This window comes from Pangasianodon hypophthalmus, chromosome 20 (assembly GCF_027358585.1).
Source record: "Pangasianodon hypophthalmus isolate fPanHyp1 chromosome 20, fPanHyp1.pri, whole genome shotgun sequence".
Taxonomy (NCBI): Eukaryota; Metazoa; Chordata; class Actinopteri; order Siluriformes; family Pangasiidae; genus Pangasianodon; species Pangasianodon hypophthalmus.
This window is the reverse complement of record NC_069729.1, coordinates 13,678,068-13,699,653: the sequence shown is the minus strand read 5'-3', so window position 1 is coordinate 13,699,653 and position 21,586 is coordinate 13,678,068. Positions and strand designations below refer to the sequence as shown.

The following is a 21,586-nucleotide window of genomic DNA, read 5'->3' as shown; positions in this document are numbered from 1 at the left end:
TTTTAAATCATTATTGTGAGAAAGCTCTCACAAGGTTCAGTAAAAGTAGTAGGCAGCCAACAGCCATTCAGTCATTACTGTTTCAAAGTATTTTGTCTATTTATATAATGTCCTGATATTTGCAAAAATATATGTTGTTTTATAATATATGTTTTACACTGAAGCAAAATATCCACTATACATTTTTAAACCACTAAATACGTTATACAGCCATATATTGTAGTTACTGTAACTAGTTGTTAATTGGAATAAGTTGTATAATCATATACTGTAAAATTATTCTACCCTAATAATTCCTAATGCACTTAATAAATGATATGACCAAGAAGAGCAAAATAACTACAAAATCTAATAAAACTTCAAACCAGTTAATTAGTTAAACTGCTGTAATTTGAAGGGGTAATAACACCTAAATGTCAAATGGAATGATTATAAATATATGGTATGGCTAAAGTCTTGTATAACAGTTTCCAGGGAATACATTACAATGTGCTTACAACAGCACAAATTTACTTAAGGCTGTATTTATGGCATGCTCACAGTGCCAAGTATGGGTAGGTTTGGCTGGGGTACTTGTATATGATGGAAATTTTTCTCCATCAAGTAGATTTTTTCCCCCTAACCTCACATGGCTGAAAAATGTGATCTCAGTGACCGTGGCATGGTTGTTGGTGCCAGATAGGCTGGTTTGAGTGTTTCAGAAGCTGAGCTCTTGGGATTTTCAAGAATGGTGTGAAATTGTGTCAAAAACAATCCAAAAATAGCCTTGTAAATGAGAGCTGTCAGAGGAGAATGGCCAGAGCTAACAGGAAGACTACAGTAACTCAAACTAGAATTTACATTTTCTGTAGAAAATGTGAGTAGTGCTTGACCGTGCAAAATTCAACAATGACATGCAGCTGCACAATAGGGGGCGATACATGTGTGTAAGCGTTTGTTGAAGCATAACTAATTTGACCTATATCTATGTGTATGATCTATATGTAGCTGTAATTATTGCATTTAACTCGAGTTTTTAATATAATAGGCTTTATGGCAGTCCATTTCTGTGCACGTGACATCATTAGAATGCCCATAATAAGCGGAGCGTTTTGTGAGTCCACTTGTTTTGGAGGTTAATATGCACATGACATGCATGTGACATCACTAAAATACCAATTCTGCACATTGCGTGGAGGGTACTCCACCCCCCATAATGCAGTTCTCCTCACTAAGCCGATCGTTTTGAAGTATGACATGGCTGCAGTAGTTTGGTGAATTTTGTAACATATGATCGCTATATACCTGGTAAACTGTACGGCTGGTGCTGTCTTTTGTCTCCGCAGCACAATTTATTGCAATACGCGAATCGATTTTTGTCTAATAATCTTTTTTTTGATATTACAAGAATTGTGACTCAATTTATATTCCTGTTAATAATGGTGATTTGGGCAAAACAATGTTAGGAAAGGTAAGTATTAAAGGTAAGACCTTTTCATACTACACATTCACTACATAGTCCAGGTTGTAACTGTAATAAAGATCAGATGCTGACTCAGGAATTAGACACTGTTTGATTAATCCTTCCACAGCTATATTGAGACACTTTTGCGTACCCATGTGTTTTGCATGATGGTGTGTCATTTTTGCACTTACATCAAGTATAATGTTCTCCATAAGTTCTTTCACTTAAGATGTTTCTCTACTTTATACCTGCCCACATTTTGAATTTTTGCACATTTTATTAAATTTTTTTTACACAGACTTTCAGATAGTGTGCATATCTGTTCATGCAACCCTTCAGAAGAAAGCAGTTTAGTATTCAACTATCACCTTCCATATTTCATTCATTCATCCTCAGCAACACATTTATCCTGGTCAGGGTTACATATAGAACCAACTATAGCCAGGTGAAAAGTTAAAGGAAAAGCTTGAAAAAAAGGAGTGCAGATGCTTCCAGACAGGTATACTGTGTGATATTATGCAGCTGACATCATACTATGCTCTCTTGCCTGTGTAAAATGCCACAGTATAAAATTTTGGATCAAGATGGCAAGAGGAAAAGATCTAAGTGTTTTTAATATACAGTTAAATTATTGGGGCACTAGTGGCAGGAGCTTCGATCACAGACATCACAACTTACTGTGTTTCAATAAGAACAGTGTCTAAACTAACATCTGAGTTTAGATATTTGGGAAAGACAGTAAACAGGGTTGGAAACTGGGGTCAAAAGCACACATTCAATGACCATGATGCTTGTGCATTAGTGCAAAATGTAATGAAATACACAAGCAACTTCTTGAGGTGAGGAAGAATGTTAAAGTAAGATGTGTACAGACTATCAAAGAACATGGTATGGTAGAGTTGCAGTAAACCCATCATTACAATGATTTGAGAACTCAGTGGTGCAAAAAAACCATGGACTTTGGTCTACAGAGATGTGGAAAATGTGATCTGGTCAGATGACTCATGCATCACCATATTCTCAACAATTGGGCTTGTGCATGTGTGGCAACATGAAGAGAAGATACAGACTTGAACGTTTGACCCCTTATCCTATGCGGGGCATAGCGTCTTTCTGATTGAATCACTGAAATAGGCAGGCAAATGATTGTTGTATCATTAGCATGACTTTCTTCATCATCTTTTGTATCTTAATGTCCTTGCTTTGTACTGTTTCAACATGGGAAACTCATCAAGTTAACCACAATCCATGTGCCTTGCAAACAATTCAAGTTTGCACTCAAATGTCAAAACCTCTTCTAAAAGCGAGAGTTCTGTTTCCCTTGCCTTGCAGTTTAGACTGTTTAACTTGTCCAGATGGGTTCATCAGGTTCTGCACATAAAACCTTTTGCTGTTGAAATGCCTTTACCTGATTCTTTTAAGGACCTTTCAGTTTTACCATATACCGATGGAAGGGTGACTTGTGCTGCCAACATCATCCCGACTCATCACACGTGATTGAATGATATAGGTATGGGCAGTGGTGACTCAAAGCTTCTGAACTTGTGATCAAATTACAGGATAGCCAGAGAACTGCTTTCGGGATCTAAAACAAGACAGTTAACCCTGAACTGTTCAGCTGTATGCTTGGATTGTATCCTGTTTGAACTCCCTTTGGAAGAAACATATATTGGTGGTCCATTGTTTGACTGCAGAACATTGAATTTTCTTGACATCTTTTTTAAAACCATTTTTTCCCTGAAATTGGGTTTTTGGTCTAACTTTGAAACATTCCTTAGCATACATGGTGTAAAAATCTCTCTTAAGTCATCTTAATTGTTCCTTATGAACTATCTTTCCGCAGTTAGCTTCTTGCTGTTTGATATTTTACAGCTTCAACATATTGTATTAAATATAATAGAAAATCACTGTACATCTTTCATGTTCTAGCCATTTTGCTGGCCATTTAATATAAAAATTATAAGATATTTCATTTGCCATTCCAGCGATGGCCATCACTCGGCTGTCTCATACCTAGGTGGTGCCATGTAAGTTGACTCAGTTAGAGATATAACTCATTGTTACATCTTTTTAACAAAGCATGTTCTTTAATTTATTTAGCTAGTTTGTAGTTTTGCCTGCAAAAATGCTGTAAAAAGGCCACAGGTTTACCACAAGTCTGGCTGATATGCTTAACTAGTTTTCATCATTCTGTTGAGCATAATTTACACATTAATATTGTATTATATGGTTTGTGATGCATGGTTAACATTTACAGACACGATTAGGGAATTCCTCCAGACACATTCTTATCTGATAGTGTTATATTTCCATCTAAAATAATAAGCAATTTAAAAACATCTACTTACTACTTATGTATTACTCTAATGTTCTAGCAAATGTAAAAGAAACAAATGGGAACACACACATGAATCATCTGAAATGTGTCCAAATTTCCAATCTTTTTCCATAGTTACAGTTGTTGATTAGAATAAATTACATCTCATTTAATGTTTCCATTGTAGAACCAAACATCTGGATGCGCAGTCATCCAGAAAAAAATTATGCATGTGATGTAGCGGGTAAAATCAGGCTTTACTTTATTAAATACATTATTAAATACATATCCAGACAAAGGGGTAAATGTAACCTTGAATGGTAGAGAGTGGTTTATATGCACAGAAACTGAAAGAATGTACTCATGCCCCAGAGCTCTTATGAATACTGTGAAAATATTAGGACACTAGTACATCTTTTTAGTTCAGTAGTAATCATCTTTTGGTTTGTTCTTCATGGTAATGTGCAGCTGTACAAATAAACTTATTGTAAAACACATTCTTGGTAGGTTGATTGTAAAACTATACATTTTTCTTTATGATCTCTGGAAATGTATGAGAAATGCTGAAATAATGAAATACTGGTGTGAACAGAATCATATCCTTACATAGTTTTGGATCTTCAGATCTGCCGTTTTCCCTGACTGAATAATTGGAAAGTAAAATGTTTCCATTTAGCATTCATAGAAAGACTAAAAGTCTAAATAGGTCCCCATAACCACAGACATCTGCTGACATGCTCTACATACCAGCAAGTAACCATGCCTTATTTCGCATAGCTAATGAATAAAGGCCCTTGTCTTATAAAACAGTCAACATATTGAACAGTGACCTTCATGCAAAACACTTGGAACAGGATGGAGAGTTTGGAGAAATTTACATTACATTGCCTCTCTCAGCTTTGTTTGGGCGCAAGGCCAATTGTGTTAAGAAAGATTAACATGCTTAAGATTTCGTTATCAGATTATTTAATTCTTTGAGGCCTCAAAACAACACTAGAATAAGACCTAACACATGAGAAGGCAGTTGGAGGAATTTTCCGGGGATCAAGCAGATTATTCTCAAGGCGCAAGGCTACTATGTGTGAATCCTCATCATTCAAGGGGTCGCAGATACTGTCCTCTCCAATGTGCCTGTTGGTTAGAACATTGAAAATGTTAGAAACACTCAGTAGTCTTGTGTACATTTCTGTTTTCATATATAAGGTTTTTGTTGATAGGGGAGGGTTTTTTCCCCAGATTATTTTGTATATGCAAAAATACTCACTGTCACTACTGCTTGTTATCAGATTGGCTTTTTTGTGCAAGCAATAAATAATTTATATATAATATAAAATTTATTTATAACTTTTTAGTTGTTCTGCCCGTGACTGTTACAGTGTCCAGTGGTTGGTAACACAAATTGTTGGTTGGGTATATACAGTCTTATTATTTGGACAATGACAGAGTTTTTGTGACTTTACAACAAGGTGCAAACCACTGGTAACATTCAAGAACAGGAAAGCCAGATTAGACTTTGCCAGAAAACATCTAAAAAAGCCTCCCATGTTCTGGAATAAGATTCTTTGGACAGATGAAACCAAGATTAACTTGTACCAGAATGATGGGAAGAGAAAAGTATGGTGAAAGAAAGGAACAGCTCATGATTCAAAGTATACCACATCATGTCTCAAATATGGTGGAGGCAGTGTTATGTCATGGGCATGTATGGCTGCCAATGGAACGGGCTCACTGTTGTTTATTGATGATGTGACTGCTGACAGAAGTAGCAAGATGAATTCTGAGGTGTATAGGGCTATACTCTCTGCTCACATTCAGCCAAATGCTACAAAACTGATAGGACCCCACTTCACCGTGCAGGTGGATAATGACCCTAAACATACTGCGAAAGCAACTCAAGACTTTTTGAAGGCAAAGAAATGGAATATTCTTCAATGGCCAAGTCAGTTGCCTGATCTCAACCCAATAGAGCATGCTTTTCACTTACTGAAGACAAGACTGAAGGCTGAAAGACCCACAAACAAGCAGCAACTGAAGGTGGCTACAGTGAAGGCCTGGCAAAGCATCTCCAGGGAGGAAACTCCAAATTTGAGTTTTGAGAAAATGGGCTTCATTGACTGCAAAGGACTTTCATCCAAGTATTAAAATTATGGTTATATTTACAGTTATGTCACTTTGTCCAAATACCTTTGAGCCCCTGAAAATGGAGGTACTTTGCTGAAAATGGCTGTAATTCCTAAATGGTAAATGCCATATTTTTGTGGAACCTCAACAGGAATACAGATTCTGTTTCTTTTTAACAGTACATGTCCACTTGCAAATTCAACACACCACATGTTGTTCATTTCAGTGAGAGCTCAAATTTTAGCAGTGCTTGATTGTTACAGTGTGGTGAATCCTGGCACATTTCCATGTTGCATTTAACCAATCAGACGAGTCAACATCATAGAAACACCCAACAATGATTTTGCTGATGTGACTGGATGTAGCCCTGTAGAGACTGATGATAAATTAAAGGAAAAAACATTTCTTTGCAGGCATCGTTTGGGTTTGCATATCCCTTTAGAGGGAAGGCTCACTGCAAATCAATAAAATGATCTTCTGACTGATCACCTCTAGCCTTTGTGGAAACATTTCTACCCTGATGGGAGTGGTGTCTTTCAGGATGATGCCGCCCCCTCCGCAGGGCACAAGATCTGACTGAATGGTTGTTGAAGATAAAAATTATCTAAATCGTATGCTGTGGCCTTCACATTAACCAGGTCTTAACCTGAAGTAATTTTCTCTTCGGTAAAGTGCCAAATATACCTTCAGGTCCATAAATATTTGGGCATTGACAAAATATTATATTGACAAAATATTGTATATTAAAATTATATTGGAATTGAAATTAAATAATGAATATGATCTCAAAGTGCATTCAGCTTTAATTTGAGGGTATTTACATCCGAATCGGGTGAACAGTGTAGGAATTACAGCACTTGTGATGCACTTGTCAGTGAAGTAAGCCATCATTAGGTTGAAAAAATCAAAATAAACCCATCACAGCAAAAAACATTAGGTGTGGCCAAATCAACTATTTGGTACATTCCTAAAAAGAAAGAATGCACTGGTGAGCTCAGGAACATCAAAAGGCTCAGCAGACCATAGAAAACCACTGTGGTGGATGGCAGAAGAATTCTCTCTCTCATGAAGAAAAACCCCTTCACAACAGCTGGCCAGAGAACACCTTCTACAGGGGTAGGCATATCTGTGTCAAAGTCAACAATGAAAAGAAGTCTACACCAGAGTAAATACAGAGGGTTTACCACAAGCCATTATTAAGCCTGAAAATCAGGAAGACCAGACTAGAGCGGAAAAAAATAAAAACATCTAAAAAAAAAAAATAATAAAAAAAATTTAAAAAGCCCATACAGTTTTGGAACAACATCCAATGGACAGATGAGTCAAAGATCAGCTTGTATCAGAATAATGGGATAGAGAAGAGTATGGAGAAGGGAACGAACTGCTCATGATCTGAAGCATACCATCTCATCTTATGGTGTGGGCATGTGTGGCTGCCAGTGGAATTGGTTCCCTTGTATTTATTGATGATGTGACTGCTGACAAAAGCAGCAGGATGAATTCTGAAGTGTATAGGGCTATATTATCTGTTCCAGTTCAATCAAATGCATCAAAGTTCTCTCCATGATGCTTTACAGTGCAGATGGACAATGACCCGAAGCATACTTCGAAAGCAACCCAAGACTTTTTTAAGCCAAAGAAGTGATAAGGTCTGCAATGGCCAAGTCAGTCACCTGACCTGAATCCAGTTGGGCATGCATTTCACTTGCTGAAGGCAAAACTGAAGGCAAAAACCCCCAAGAACAAGCAGGAACTGAAGACAGCTGCAGTAAAGGACCGGCAGACTGGAATGGAAGAAACCCAGCATCTAGTGATGTCTATGGATTCCAGACTTCAGGCAGTCACTGACTGCAAAGGACAATTTAGTAAAATAAAAGCTGAAAGTTCATTATACTGTGGTAACCAGCTAAAATAACAATAATGTTGTCAATGTCCAGATATTTATGAACTTTATTGTGATTTTTTTCATTAGCCTAACTGTAATATGACCATTAGCATTTACAGAAAGCTTATGAATAGGAATACTGCTGTTATTTTGGTGCTAATAGTGAATTTCTTTCTTTCAGCATTACACACTGCTGTGGAATGACTTGTTTGTCTCTGAAGTGTGATTCACAAGAGGTAGTGAAACCATTATGTGCAATTAAAATTTTACTCTAAGCAGATTATAGAGGAATGGGTCTAATGCTCTGGAGTGACTGGAAAATACATTAACTCAATACTAGATCAATGTTCTGTAAAAATTTGTTGTAGCAATACCCTATCAACTCTTTGTGATTGTGTGACTACCTTATGTTGTTGTTGTTAAGCCTGAGGAAATGTAATGACGTCATCTCGTTGACACCAATGGGAATGCTGGTCAGTTGGTTGTGGTCTAGACATAGCTCAGTCATTGTGTTAAATGTACCAAAGAAAGACTCTGGTTCCACCCCTTCTCCATCCAGCTTGTTGTAGGAGAGATATAGATACTCAAGGCCAGGTTCCATGTGTGCAAACACATATCCTGGAATGCGTTCGATCTGATTGCCGACCAGCACCAGGTGAACCAAGGACTTTGGCAGGAATGAAGGGACCAAATGGAGGTTGTTGTGCGAGAGATCTATTGATTCCAGATTCCTTTAAATATATTGTGCATAAGAAAAGCAATGTGTTAAGCATCTTTGAAAAGAAACTAATGTATACAAAATGCCACAGTATATTTCTATATTCTACAGAAAAAAAAACATTTGCTGAAGTTAATTTTATTATATAATATGATGTGTGCTGATATTACGTTATTTTCACAAAAGAGCATACCTGTGATTGATCCAGGCAAAGGGTGCAATCCTTGTCTCATCTATTTTATTGTGTCTTAACACAATGACGTTGAGGCTTTTGCTTTGATTAAAAGCTCCCTCAGGTAATTCCTCAATTAAATTGTTTTCAAGATGCAACTCCTAAAAAAAAAAAAAAAAAAGCAGCAAATGATATTTAAAATATATTTTGCCACATAAGCAAGTGTGCATAGTACTTGGTAAGGCAGTTGCAGTAGTCTTTGGTGGTTTCAAAGAGGTGATACATCTATTACTACCTTAAGTTTGTGGGCTTAATAAACTTTAAATTAAACTATGAATTGTCATTTTTTAGGCTTGATTTATACTTCTGTGTCTTTGTATGTGCGAACATGAGCATCATGCGCACACTTTCTTGTATGCACAGGCAAATCTTTTAACACTACATGGGAAGCCTAGCCATTTTAATTTCATTAAAATGCAGCAATGAAATGTTTCTATTTTAAATGTAGAAATGTGTCAATATTATTCATCACTCTTGGTAAAATTCAATATTGTCAAAAAAAAAAAAGTCCAAAAAAAAGTCAATATTGCACTGTTCATTCTCTTAATGTAAACTGTTTTCAGTGGACAGCGCAGTCTGCATGAAAATCTCCTTTGAATCCCATAGATGCCCTGGTGATGAAACTTGATTGACACATGGCTTTTATGGGATCCTGTTACACACTGTGTTTTAATGGGAGCAAAGATTAATGCTCATTGGACAACAGGCTTTTAATACGTCATTCTGGGTCCCACCCAGACACACAGCTTCACTAGGAGTGAGTGAGTGTGTGGCCGAGTGTGTTTTGCATAAAAAGAAATATGTAAATGTTTACTGGACAGTGTGCTCTTCGCTTTATCCGCCCAGACACAGAGCTTCTCCATATAATGATTGGGCGACCTCTTAAAGGGGCGTAACCTCGTAACCAACTGCCAGTCATTAAACCAGTAATGAACATGACTGACATCTCAGACTTAAACTCACAGAGGTCTCAGAGCTGCAGTAGTTGGTCAGTTAAGTAGTCTAATCTATAACAGTTTTACGCAACTACTGTAGCTTGTTATTTTAATCTTTGTAATTGGTAAATAGTGTAGGTAAATAGGTACAGAGTAAATAGATAAGTATGTTTTTTATTTATTTATAGGTTTTTTATTTATTTATAGGTCTAGCTAGCTAACTGTCTACCTTCTTCAGTGAAACGCAGCTTAGATAGCAGCTTAGCTGCTTTTTAGTGTGACATGACAGACTCTGCTAATTTTGTCGACCTGATTTTGGAAAAGTCTTTTGACGCTTTTACAGTGAGGAGAGAAAATAAAACAAGAGGCCACACCAACATATAAAACAGAACACACAGATATATATACTTTCGGTATTTTAAAATGCATCACGGTCACTGCTTAGTCAGAAGGTGTCTGCCATCATACTTGCATGTTACATGACAGTGTGCGGTAGGGGGCAGTGTGACGTGTAACAAACCAAAATGTAAGACAAAAGCGAAAAGTCTTATATTTCACAGTATTAAGGAGAATGCAGATGAGGCAATGCAATACAGGCTTTAGAAAAAAAGAAAAAAGCTTGGCATGACTGCTACCAAATGATTAGAGTTGCTCCTTCTTAGTTGTTTTGTTTCTAGAGCATGGATGGCTCTGTTGTTTCCTGTCAGCTCATGTTTCTGAGGCTTGGGTTTTATGAACTCTGCTAGAAGTTAAATTAATCACTTCCAGAAGTGAATTTCTTTTTTTTTTTTTAACACAATACTGCATCCTTCCTTTAAATGGCCTTTTCACCAGGAAAATATTGGTGTTCAGTCTGAGCGGTCCTGGCTGTAAGTGGCCTGTGGCAGCAGAAATCAATTGTTCAATTTATTGTATTCATCAGAAGGAAAGAAAAACCTCTTAATAGGGTATAAAGGAGTTTTTTGGTTATAATAGGTGGAATTTGGCCAACTGAGCTCATTATTTGTAATTATTGCAGGTTGATGGAAATGCAAATAACTGCACAAGTACATCTGGATTTCAGGGAAAAGCATGGATCATGACCTAATCTCAACACTATTGGTTGTACTTCCCTCCTCAGAATTTGTCTGACACAGAGCACCACAGATTCGCACAGCGTGTTGTCAGTATGTGCACATCCTGCCTCCTCTATGTACCTCTATGACCAGTGCTACCCATAATCCTTTATAATCTCATCATCCCCCTCTCTTCTACTTTTTAAAAACATACCAGTAGGTGGATTGACTATGCTGTGACAATGTGAGAATGTTTGTGCTTGGTGCCCTGCGATGGACTAGTGTCCCATCCTTGCCGTATTCCTGCCTCACTCCGGGTTTTCCCAGGATAGGCTCTGGATCCTCTGCATTGCTGACCAGAATAAAGCAATTGCTTTGATGAGATGAATGAGTGCAAGTCAGACAGCCATGTGAATTTTTGCGTAAGAAGTGGAACGGTATCTGTTACGTCAGAGTGGATAAGCCTGACAGATGGACTGCCACCATCTCGACACATGTAACATTACCTGCAGAGACGCTGGCAGGCCTTGCGGGATGGTGCGGAAGTGGTTCCTGCCCATCCGTAGGTAGGTGAGCTGTTTCAGTGGTGCGAAGAATTTGGGATTTACATTCGCTTCACTCAGTAAGTTCCCTTCCATTTCCAAAGTAACCAGACTGCTCAGACCTGCCAGGGGTTATGAGACAACTTTTAGCCAACACAGTATATTCACATGGCTTTTCCATAGTAACACCCTTTCATTTGTATTTCTTAAACTAAACTGGTCTAATTTTTTTAGGGGTTTGATAATTAAATGTGTTAAATTCAACAGTAGTTATGCTCCTCTTCAAAACTAGATGGTTTACCTTCAAAGCTGTCCTCATCCATCTCTTGGAGGTTGTTCTCATTGAGCTTTAATTCTTGTAGCGTATGTGGAAGCCTTGGGGGAATGTGTTCAAGCAAATTTCCATCCATATATAACCGGGTTAAAAATTTAAGCTTCTGTGAATGAAAGTAAAAACAATGTTAAATAAATGAGCATAGTTTCAAATGACATTAAAATTTTTAACAAATGTATACTGCTGCTATTATAGCTATTTATTAGTGAAGTTTTCCAGTTTAAGTACACTGATTACAGATTAAATGCAAGAAACTATGGACAAGCTGGAGCAGCTGATGCTAACGTCTCACGCCATCAAAGAGATTAGTTCCATATTGTGCCTGTAAAATTATACACACTGATTGAAAAAAGTAATACTGTATGTGCAACATTCTATAAAATAAATGTCATTATCTTTAAAATGCTATACACGATATTAGCTTATTTATAGGCTACTTGTGTGGTATTTGTGCCTGCACTCACAAAGCTGCAGTCACAAAGTCGATTTAGTTTTATTCATATGACGAGCCTCATGGAACTACTTCATAGAGCTTTTCACAAACTACAGAGTGTAACTGAAAGTAGGAGCAGGCTTTCTGATATTTATCTTGATCATGTGCCATGGAATTCTGTTCTTTGTTTATTTAAATTGGCCATTCGAAGCAGTCTGAGCACAGGGAGGAAAAACACTGTAGCGCTAATGCTTGTGTCAAGCGGTGTCAGTTCTGAGGTCACGGAAGTAATTATACACGACTGTATAAAAACAAGATTTTTAATAATACGCTTATATGTATTCATATTCTGCCTTCATAATGGAAAGGTCTCTGGGCAGTGATGGATCAGAGCGTAGGGCTCGGAAGTTCGAATCCTGGTATTGACAATCTGACACTGTTGAGCAAGGCCCTTAACCCTCATCTTATCATCTCAGTTGTAAGTTGCTTTGGATAAAAGCATCTGCAAAATGAATTAATGTAAATGTGGCCTTACGGTAAATGCTTGTGGATCAATTCCAGATGATGAGATCTTATTTTTTCCAAAATCTATCCACTCCAAATTCAGTACACCGTTAAATGCTTCCGCTGGAATGGTAGTGATTGCGTTTCCTGTGGAATCACAAAATATTCACAAAATGCTCTTATTAACTAGTCATGATAGATTATTTTATTCCCCAAAACAATTTTAATGACTGATACTGATATATAAGGTAGACAAAATATTTTCATATTGTATTCAATCCCAGGCAAAGAGGTAATGGTTATTGCTAGGTAGTTTGGAGGATTGGAGCATTGTGGGAATCAGCCACAAACTTCCGTAGCATTGTTCTGAGGAATTTAGTGCAGTCAATCATGTGGAATTATTACTTTAGTGCATCAGAACAATCGCAAATTGGCTGTTGCTTGATGAAGTTGCAGTAATCACAGTGCTGTGCTGGTCAGGTGTTGATTAATTGTCAATGGCAGCAGCTCTGACAGTAGTGCCCTATGCATGGCAAGTCAAAGGTTTATACTAATGTGCTTGTTCTACTACATTATCGTTTCTATAGTAACAGCTCATTCACAAGGACCTGTATAGTGGACACCCTACATAATTGAACCATTATGATAACCTGATTTATACATGTTATTTAACAAAGAAAAATATATAGTTGTTGATATGGTGACGATTTCTGTAAGGAGATGTTTATGTAACATGTATGGAAGGAGTCTTCAGTGTCCAGTGCACTTTTCCACCACTGGAGAGTCTTGAGTACGGAGGATTTTCCAGTGGTGCAATACGACCGGTAATATAACAAGCCGAACGACTGTTTATACCTGATATGAGTTTTATCACTAGTTAGGAACTAACTTGTTTCACAACAACTGTAACTGTAGCTATAAACAGACAAATAGTATGATGTATTTAATAAATAAAAATTGTAATTACAATGGTTTGCAGATTGCTGTGGTGTAAGAGGAATGAAACACTTCAGGATGTGCTGTTATTAGGAAATAATCAACTTAGTGATGGTAACTGTAATTCCGCTTTGCATGAGGCCACATCATACCTCATCTCTTCATGGTTGATCTAGTTTTTTTTTATTCTGTTCTGCATGTTGTTGTGATGTTGATCTTTCTTGTATAATTTGTAACACATTTTAATTCTGCAGGATACACAAGGGCACAAGAACTAAGATCCTACACTGTAGAGCCATAATAATAATTGCCCAGACTGTTTGTACAGATGTGTTGTCATCCTTACCCTGTAGATTGAGAGACTTGAGCTCAGGGATGGAAAGAGGAGGAATACTGGTGAGTTTGGCATTTTCACAGGAGACAATGACATCAGAGATTGTGCATCCCTGAGGGAGTGCGTAGCTAATCCGTGCAGATTCCTCGTCTGCATCATCTCCCTCTCCAGCGTGACTGGGCTCGGCTGGTGCTGTCGGTGGGGGAAAGTCTGGAGGGGTAGGCAACTGTGGTGGCATTTGGAACACGTCCCCTCTTAACAACACAGTCTCCTCTTCCTCCTCCTCTTCATCTTCCTCTTCCTCTGCCCTCAGTTCAGCCTGTGCTTGCTCTGCTGCCTCCTCAAGAGCCCTCAGCATCTCCCTCTGTTCCTTCTCCCTCCTCCTCCTCCTATCTTCCTCCACGCGCTGTTGTTCCTCCATCCTCTTCCTCTTCTCTTCTTCTTCTGCTGCTCTCTTCACTGCTTCCTCTCTCAACTTCCTCATTTCCTCCTCCCGCTCTTGCTCTTCCATTTGTTTCCTCAGTTTTTCTGTCTCCTTCTTTTGCTTCTTTCTCCTCTTACGCTCAGCATCTTTCCTCAAGTGCCTCTCCTCTTCCTCCTTGTATTTCTCTTTTCTCTGGCTCTTATCAGGCAGAAACGCAGCATTAGGGAAGCTTGGATCATTAGGAACAGGGGAATCGCCAGAGTTTTCAGAGACATCATGAGCTGTGATTGTTGTAGTAATACATCAAGAGTCAGAATAAATACACTCATTCAATACATTCAATTTTTTGTGATATAAATTTATTCAAAGGCAAAATATATTCACACTAGAAGGCCTAAAATCCCAAGTTCTGCATTTATTTGTCTAGCATAAGTCTTTTAACGAGCAACTACAAAGGGGGGTGTGAAACATGTTGCCATGCCTCTGTGTTCAAACACCATCTGGCCACTGCGCGTCTTGAGTGGATCATACATACGTATATGCTCAATGTTATTTATATGAAAGTAGAAGCTATATGGTCAGATGTGCATTTTCAGAGCTCAAACAGTCCATCATTTCCTAGAAATTTAATCTTGATTTTATGAAGTTTGTTGTTCCCACAACAAAATTTACTGGCAGAAAGACTTTGGATGTTTTATAACATAGACTGTTGGTTACTCAGTATTAATTTCTTGTTTATAGAACTGTTGTATAAAGGTCATATCACACACGCGATTGTGCTGTTGTACTGAATATCAGCACGGCTGTGTAGCAATACATCAGCAATCTTGCTCTCGTGATTTTTGACTCAGAAAGCGGTCTCATTGTACATTAAGTTTTTTTTTTTATCAGGCTAATAAACTTTGATACTGTGGTAATGCTTGTTTATAATAATCTGACAGTCCAATATAGACAATTTACTTTGGTCTTAACATTCTTGAGGCATTTGACATAACAGTCAACGTCACTTTGTTTCATGTGCACAGAAGTACAATGAATTTATTACTCGCATGTCACTCCTCAAGAATACACATGACAGTGCAGACACATTCACAGCTTCAGATAGTCTGAAATACTTTCACCGCCTTACTGTGAGAGGTTTCAAAACATTTTTTGCGTTTTCAGGTGAACAGAGATATTTTCAAAAACGCTCTTCACGTGTATGTGAATTTTTATTTTTTTTTAACAGAAGTGTAAAAACTATGTTTTCAAAACTACCTGTATAGGTGTTGTACTTGACACTCTGTGCAAAGTATACTACTTACAATTTTTAGGTTATGTATTAAGACAAATACATTTGTAGTTTTTTTTAACTACCATGATAAAATCGAAATTTAAATATCCAAACCGTTTTCTCTGGTTTCTCATTTATAGACTATAAACCTCCCACCACAACCTGGCTTCTAAAGCTGTACTTTTTTTCTGTGATCTCTCTCTAGTGTCTGGTAGATGAGCATGTTTGTGTGAGCAAGATGTGGAAAAGAAATCAGCTGACATCACTTTTTGTGAAATACGCTTCTAGCCAAACATGTTTAGTATTAAAATGATCAAAATAAAAAAGAATATAGCTGAAGATCATGTTTTTGTTACATGTAACGAATTCCAGCATGCACATCTTTTAAAAAATTTTGTGTGGCTGATGCTCATTTCCATTGAGAACATGCACTACACCTATACATTAAAGTAAGTAAATACCTAGTAAATTGAAAGGTATTTGAGATTATCCCTAACTGTGTGAAAAAAACATAGTATGAAGACGAGTTGAAAATGGCATATTTCATATGGATCCCAATTAAAAATCCAGCTAAATGAAATCTACGAAAAATAAATAAACCAGGTCTGACCCATTATAATGAATTTACAGTATCGCCTTGTGATTTTGTTTGTTGAATAAACCAACATATTTTCCACGTTTTTTGGTTTATGTCAGTGGTTCTCAGAATTTTGTAGCCAGGGAACCCCTTAAACTGTGAAATAAATTTCCCAGCCCCCCTTAGAATGAATTTATTTGTTAAATTTGTTAAATAATATTTTTGTGCTTTCTACTCCACGGGTAGAACACATTAGGTCTGAGTTTACTTGGGTTCTTGGACCCCTAAATATAATAACTTTAATAATGTTGGTTGTGATTTCCACCACTCCCCAGACCCAACTTTGAGAACAACTGGTTTATGAGATTTGCTGTTCATGTTATTTCTAGTAGTATAAAATTATAGGCTAAATCTAAAAAACGTTTAAATTTTACAGTTTCGAATGTAGATTTGACAGCCCTAACAGATGTAGGAAGCATGAGAAGCAAAGATACGATGCCTACAAAAACATAGCCCAGTAAAGGTTAAAGCAAAGAGTATGAAGGCTGAATGGTTGTAAGTTTGATGTTATCATATAAACTTTTTTAGTAAAAGCTGGTGTTTGAAGTTGGACCAAAACACTTTACTCACTGGAGTCAATGCAGATTGGGCAGCACTGTCCAATAGGTTTAAATTTGAGTTGGCATTGTAAAACCGGACACTTCATTTCATCACACACCACATTCCCACTGGAGCATAAGCAGGTGACACAGGGCTTCGGCGACCATACGGTTTTATCAAACATAGTGATGCCCTGAAATACACATTGCCCTGTGTTCCCTAGGGGAAAAGAATGATTGAGTTGGTTTAATAGCCACAAAATAGCATTGTTCAACATGTATGTATGTATTCCAGTATATGAAGAACCAGTTTATGGGTTTTTTTCTCATTTACTCCCCAATTTGGACACCTGCCAATTCAATTCAATAATTTTATTTATATAGCGCTTTTTACAGTTGGCACAAAGCCTCTTTGCTGTTGTCCCAAAGCATCTTTACAGACATCCGGATATGGATTTAGAATTAGATCCCTAATGAGTAAATCAGAGACGCTGGTGGTAAGGAAAAACTCTCTGAGATGACATCAGGAAGAACCAGTCCTCTTCTGGGTGACTCCAGAGAATGAGAGTAGGAGTCATTAATTCCCAATGCCCAATTCCCACCTACCAGCCAGCTCTTCCCTTCCCTTCATACAACAGCTACCAGCCCTGGAGGGTGAAGGCTATGCTACACATGCCTCCTCCAAGATACCTGAAGCGAGCCAAATGCATCTTTTTTTTCTACTGCTGCTCATTCTGTGTCTGAGGAAAGTACCATCTGCCCTCTTCCGCATACATGAGCTCACAGATGCCTACTATTCGCTAGTGTTATTGTGATTGACAGTGGATAGAGTTAATTTTTTGCTCCCGTGACTCCTGGTCACAGATGGCTGTGGAATAGTCAGGATTCAAACTTGCTATCTCCAGACAATAGGGTGAATGAAGAACTCTTTGGATGAATTATTCCCTTGTGCTTATTAATGCAAGATCAATCAAGGATCTTTTTTTTTTTTAATTAGCTTTGAGTTTTTGTGAAGCATACTGTGAGACCAACCATGTGATATTGTAAAATAAACTTATCTTGCCGTTGACCAGAATTGCAGTCCTTATACTGTAGCTGTTCAAATTGGACATGCAGCCAATAATCATGTGGTCAATGTGATACCACCATGGGCAGTATGGTCATGTCAACAAATAGCTGGCTTCCCAAGATTTTCCTTTCAGGAAATACCACAAATCTTCAGTGGAAAGCATAACTTAACCTAAACCTATGAAGTTTATAGCCATAATAAATCATGTTAATAATTGCTGAGCTGAGCCTTCAAATCTCTGTTAGCTTTTCTATATATAGTTTTGCAAAATGGACCGTGTGTATCACGTATGGTCATTTATTTGATTTTGTGCACTCTTTATATCCATAGACATCAGAACTATTAGGAAACACCTGGGAGATAACTTGGAGTTATCGCAGTTGTTTTGAGAGACTCACAGAACTGATTTGCATTCCACAGTGTTTCCAGCAAAACAAATTATATTATTAAAGACAGAGACTTGTACCAAAATAAAGCCAGATTCAGTAAGCTTTTGCTTCTGTCAATTTTAAGACCCCTCTTAAGTATGCACTGACCTGGAATAACATTGTAGTTCGGCTTTGGTTCCTCTACTCCTTTGTAAGACTTGATGAAAACTGATGCTCCGTTATATCCACCATTTACTGGCACCCTGCCTTGATGGGCCATTTTCTTCCCCCTCCTTCGTTTTCCTTGAGCCACAGGACGATTCCGATTCTGATCTTTGGCAACACTGTAGCTTAGCCAGCAGAAAAATGACACGGCAAGTAAAAGCCATAGTCTCATGACGGAAGTCTGTGGAATGAAACGAAGATCTTAGGCCCCACTACCCTTAATATACCCCTTTTAATTTATAGGTTCACACACACTTCTATAATAACAGGGTCTGGAAATAAATAGCAAGTTACGCCATTGTATTTGGGCTTCTGTATTATCTTGTCATCTTGTCAGACTGTCAGACAGCTCAGTGAATATAGTGGCACCATATAGCAAAACAGTAAGGCTACCCTAAAGCTATTATTTAGATATGTGTTAGGTACCAATTACTTGTTTTTAAGTGTTGTGTTTAGATTTAACAACCATAACACAAATATTTTTTAGCCCAATAACCCTAAAAAGTTCCTGACAAACAGCTGTCCGAGTACACTATTCAATTTTCTGTATCTTTGTGTACATAAATGTATTTAATGTCTGTATTTTCACCGTATTAGAACGGAAGTGTCTGTGAATGTTGAATATTCTGAAGCATGCACTAAATCATAACGTCCGCACTGCAGAAGAGCAAAGCAAGTAAAACCATGTGCAACAAAATATTCCCATTTTGTACACCCTTGCCAGGGTGTAAAAGCTTCCTGTACCACCATAAATAAACCATTTAAACAAAGCATGAGAGGAACATTGGAATATAACATTGCAAGAATGAACTACAAAATAAAACTCTATGCTTGTGAGAAGAACAGTAAGCAGCACAGATATGTGATTAGTAATCAAGGCAGGAAGTTCAGACATGCTTAGGGATGCCGCCCCCACCCCTTACCGATGTCAACACACTGGATGCAAGCCTTAGGCAAAGTGTCATGTGGTTAGTGTTCGAAAAGATCTGGGTCTGTGGCAAAGGGAAAAAAGAAGAAAACTGAAGAGTGAGGAGAAAAAGAGTGAACCAGAGAAAGCATTTTGATTAACAAGCTTTTTAGGATGACAAGGCTCAGATGGAAAGAATCTTTCAAAGAGGCGAAAAGAGAGGAGGGTAGAAAATATCCAGCAGTGAGTGAGGACATCCTACATGACTGTACGTATGGGTTTCTTCTGAACCCAGCTAGAAAGCAATATTTACACTATAGAGTTTCTCAGACGGTAGGAGTGCTGGAACTAAACTTGTTTTTCCAACAAATGCAAGCAATTAACTGCACTGAACTTTTTCTTTTCTCCACATGCACCATGGTAGCGTATATCTTTTTTTTTTTATAATCTCAAGTACTAAATCAAAAACTCAAACTGTATCCAGAAAGAGGAATGCTAATTCTAGTTAAATTAGGTCTTCTGAAAGAAAAGCGTGCAGATTCATGAAGGTTTAACGGCTTTATTGATGGTTAGAGGAGAGCAGAAATGAGCAAGTCATTTGTACATTACCAGTGGTTTGCAGGCAGTTTTGCGAGGCCAAATATTTCCGCCTTTCCCAGGCTGTGTGGGCTTAGCCAGCAGCGCTAGGACAGTGTGCGTCTGCTCGGCTGCCGAGCTGATAAATGTCTAAAACAGACAAGGCTGCACTCTGAGCGAAGCCAGGACTTGCCTAAGAGGCTTCTTCAGTACAGTATTTGAAAGTCACAGTCGTGGGGTCAGGTACAAGATACTGCCTCTTTTGGAAGAAAGAGGTTGGTGATTTGCTGTGCTGTAATTACTAGGCTATGGAGGTGCTGTGAACAAAAGAGGTGCCATATGGCTTGTCATTAGTTCTTATGTTAGAACATCCACTTAGGGTAGAAAATAGGTTGTAATGTACATGTTCAGCATTCTCTCAGGCATAGAGGCTCTGTATAAACTGATAAGAACAACCAAGAAGGTGTCCTGGATGTGAATTTTCAGTGTGCACTAAAAAAATGTTCTTCCCCATGATACTTTTGTCCAACCCCATCTCCCGTTTCATGGGTGGGCAAAAGTATAAGCAGGCAGTGTCCAATTTCATATGGGGGGTGGTTATGTCTAGTCTGTAAGTGCTGTTTTGGGTTGTTGGTTTATGGATAACGTGTGCAGTACAGTAAGATTTATCCCTCAGTTTTCTTCCTTTATAATATACAAAAAAATAAATGTATTATGTCTGTTATTTAAATAGTCTCATAATCTTTTTTTTTTTCCTAAAACATTTTGCCAAATATATTTGTACTAGTAAAGTCCGAGAAACTTGTTTATAAAATCTAAGAACACACAAAGCGCCTGACCATCACAGACCATAAGAGTGCTAGGATCAAGGAGTTAGTGCTTTTGAGACATATAATTTCAGTGATGACAGAGGCTGTGTGTGTCTCTCTCATGAAGAGACATCTTTGAAGTTCCATTTTTATGATGAGGTTATTTTAATAGACAGCAACGGTGCTCTATAAATCATCATTATGTAATGGAATCTCATTATCTTGAGGATAAAAATCTGGAAAGGTAAAACTGAAATATTGCTTTTCTTAAAGGGCGAAAATAATCCGATCAGGTTAAGTGTTGGTTTTGGAGATTATTGAGGACTGAATTTAAGAATCTGTACTGCACAGATGACAGTAGTATGACTGTTTTGGTCATGTACTGTACTATAATCTACCTTTGGAATAACAACCGATGATCATTTGTGAAGGCTGTCTTTGAGGGAAATGTAAGAATTTCGGTGATTAAATAAAAGATACAAGCCTCTTTTAAATAAATCAGTTACAGATATTTTTGTGGCCCTGGTTGGAGTAATGACTTGATGGAGGATATGGCTATGCGTGTTTGCTCCATTCATTCATCACAACACGCAATTTCTCAATTAAACTCATTTTTTTGTTAATGGGAATAAATTATGTGGTGTTAAACAGGGTTGGAACAAATACCCCTGGCCCTTGTTGAGTATGCTGATATAGAGCAAGAGCACATTGTAAACTAAATTGAGATGATTAAATATGGTTATTTACAGATTTCGGTTCCAACTATTCAGCACAAAGCCTGATTTGACTAATTAAGCTCATAAATAAGGAGAGCTAATCATTGAAATGAGGTGATGTTTTGCAGAATTGGAACAAATAGTTTGGCCTGGTATCCTGCTGGATAAGACAAGCCAGAGCTAGATAGAGGGTGGTGTTTTCTCATTTCAGTTCCAATTATGCAGTGCAAAGCATTAAACCTTTGTTTTGTTT

At 37.7% G+C, this 21,586-nt stretch overlaps 2 protein-coding genes across 6 annotated transcripts in view; one reads left to right on the top strand and one right to left on the bottom strand.

Annotated features, from left to right (window-relative positions):
* The window catches only part of cenpp (centromere protein P), an 84,956-nt gene that overhangs the window by 51,228 nt on the left and 12,142 nt on the right, over positions 1-21,586 (top strand). The gene's annotated exons all lie outside the window — the stretch shown is intronic.
* Positions 4,000-20,364, bottom strand: ecm2 (extracellular matrix protein 2, female organ and adipocyte specific). Of its 2 annotated transcripts, XM_026932581.3 has the most exons (10): positions 19,842-20,356; positions 18,269-18,506; positions 16,695-16,883; positions 13,803-14,495; positions 12,552-12,667; positions 11,551-11,686; positions 11,214-11,371; positions 8,679-8,818; positions 8,172-8,498; positions 4,000-4,892 (listed from the first exon to the last, which is right to left on the bottom strand). In XM_026932581.3, exons 2-10 carry the CDS (start codon positions 18,495-18,497, stop codon positions 4,724-4,726), a joined length of 2,157 nt encoding a protein of 718 aa, XP_026788382.3. In that variant the 5' UTR covers positions 18,498-18,506; positions 19,842-20,356; the 3' UTR covers positions 4,000-4,723. The 2 variants fall into 2 exon arrangements, with proteins under 2 accessions (XP_026788382.3, XP_026788383.3); XM_026932582.3 differs by lacking the exon at positions 16,695-16,883 and having other exon boundaries at positions 19,842-20,364.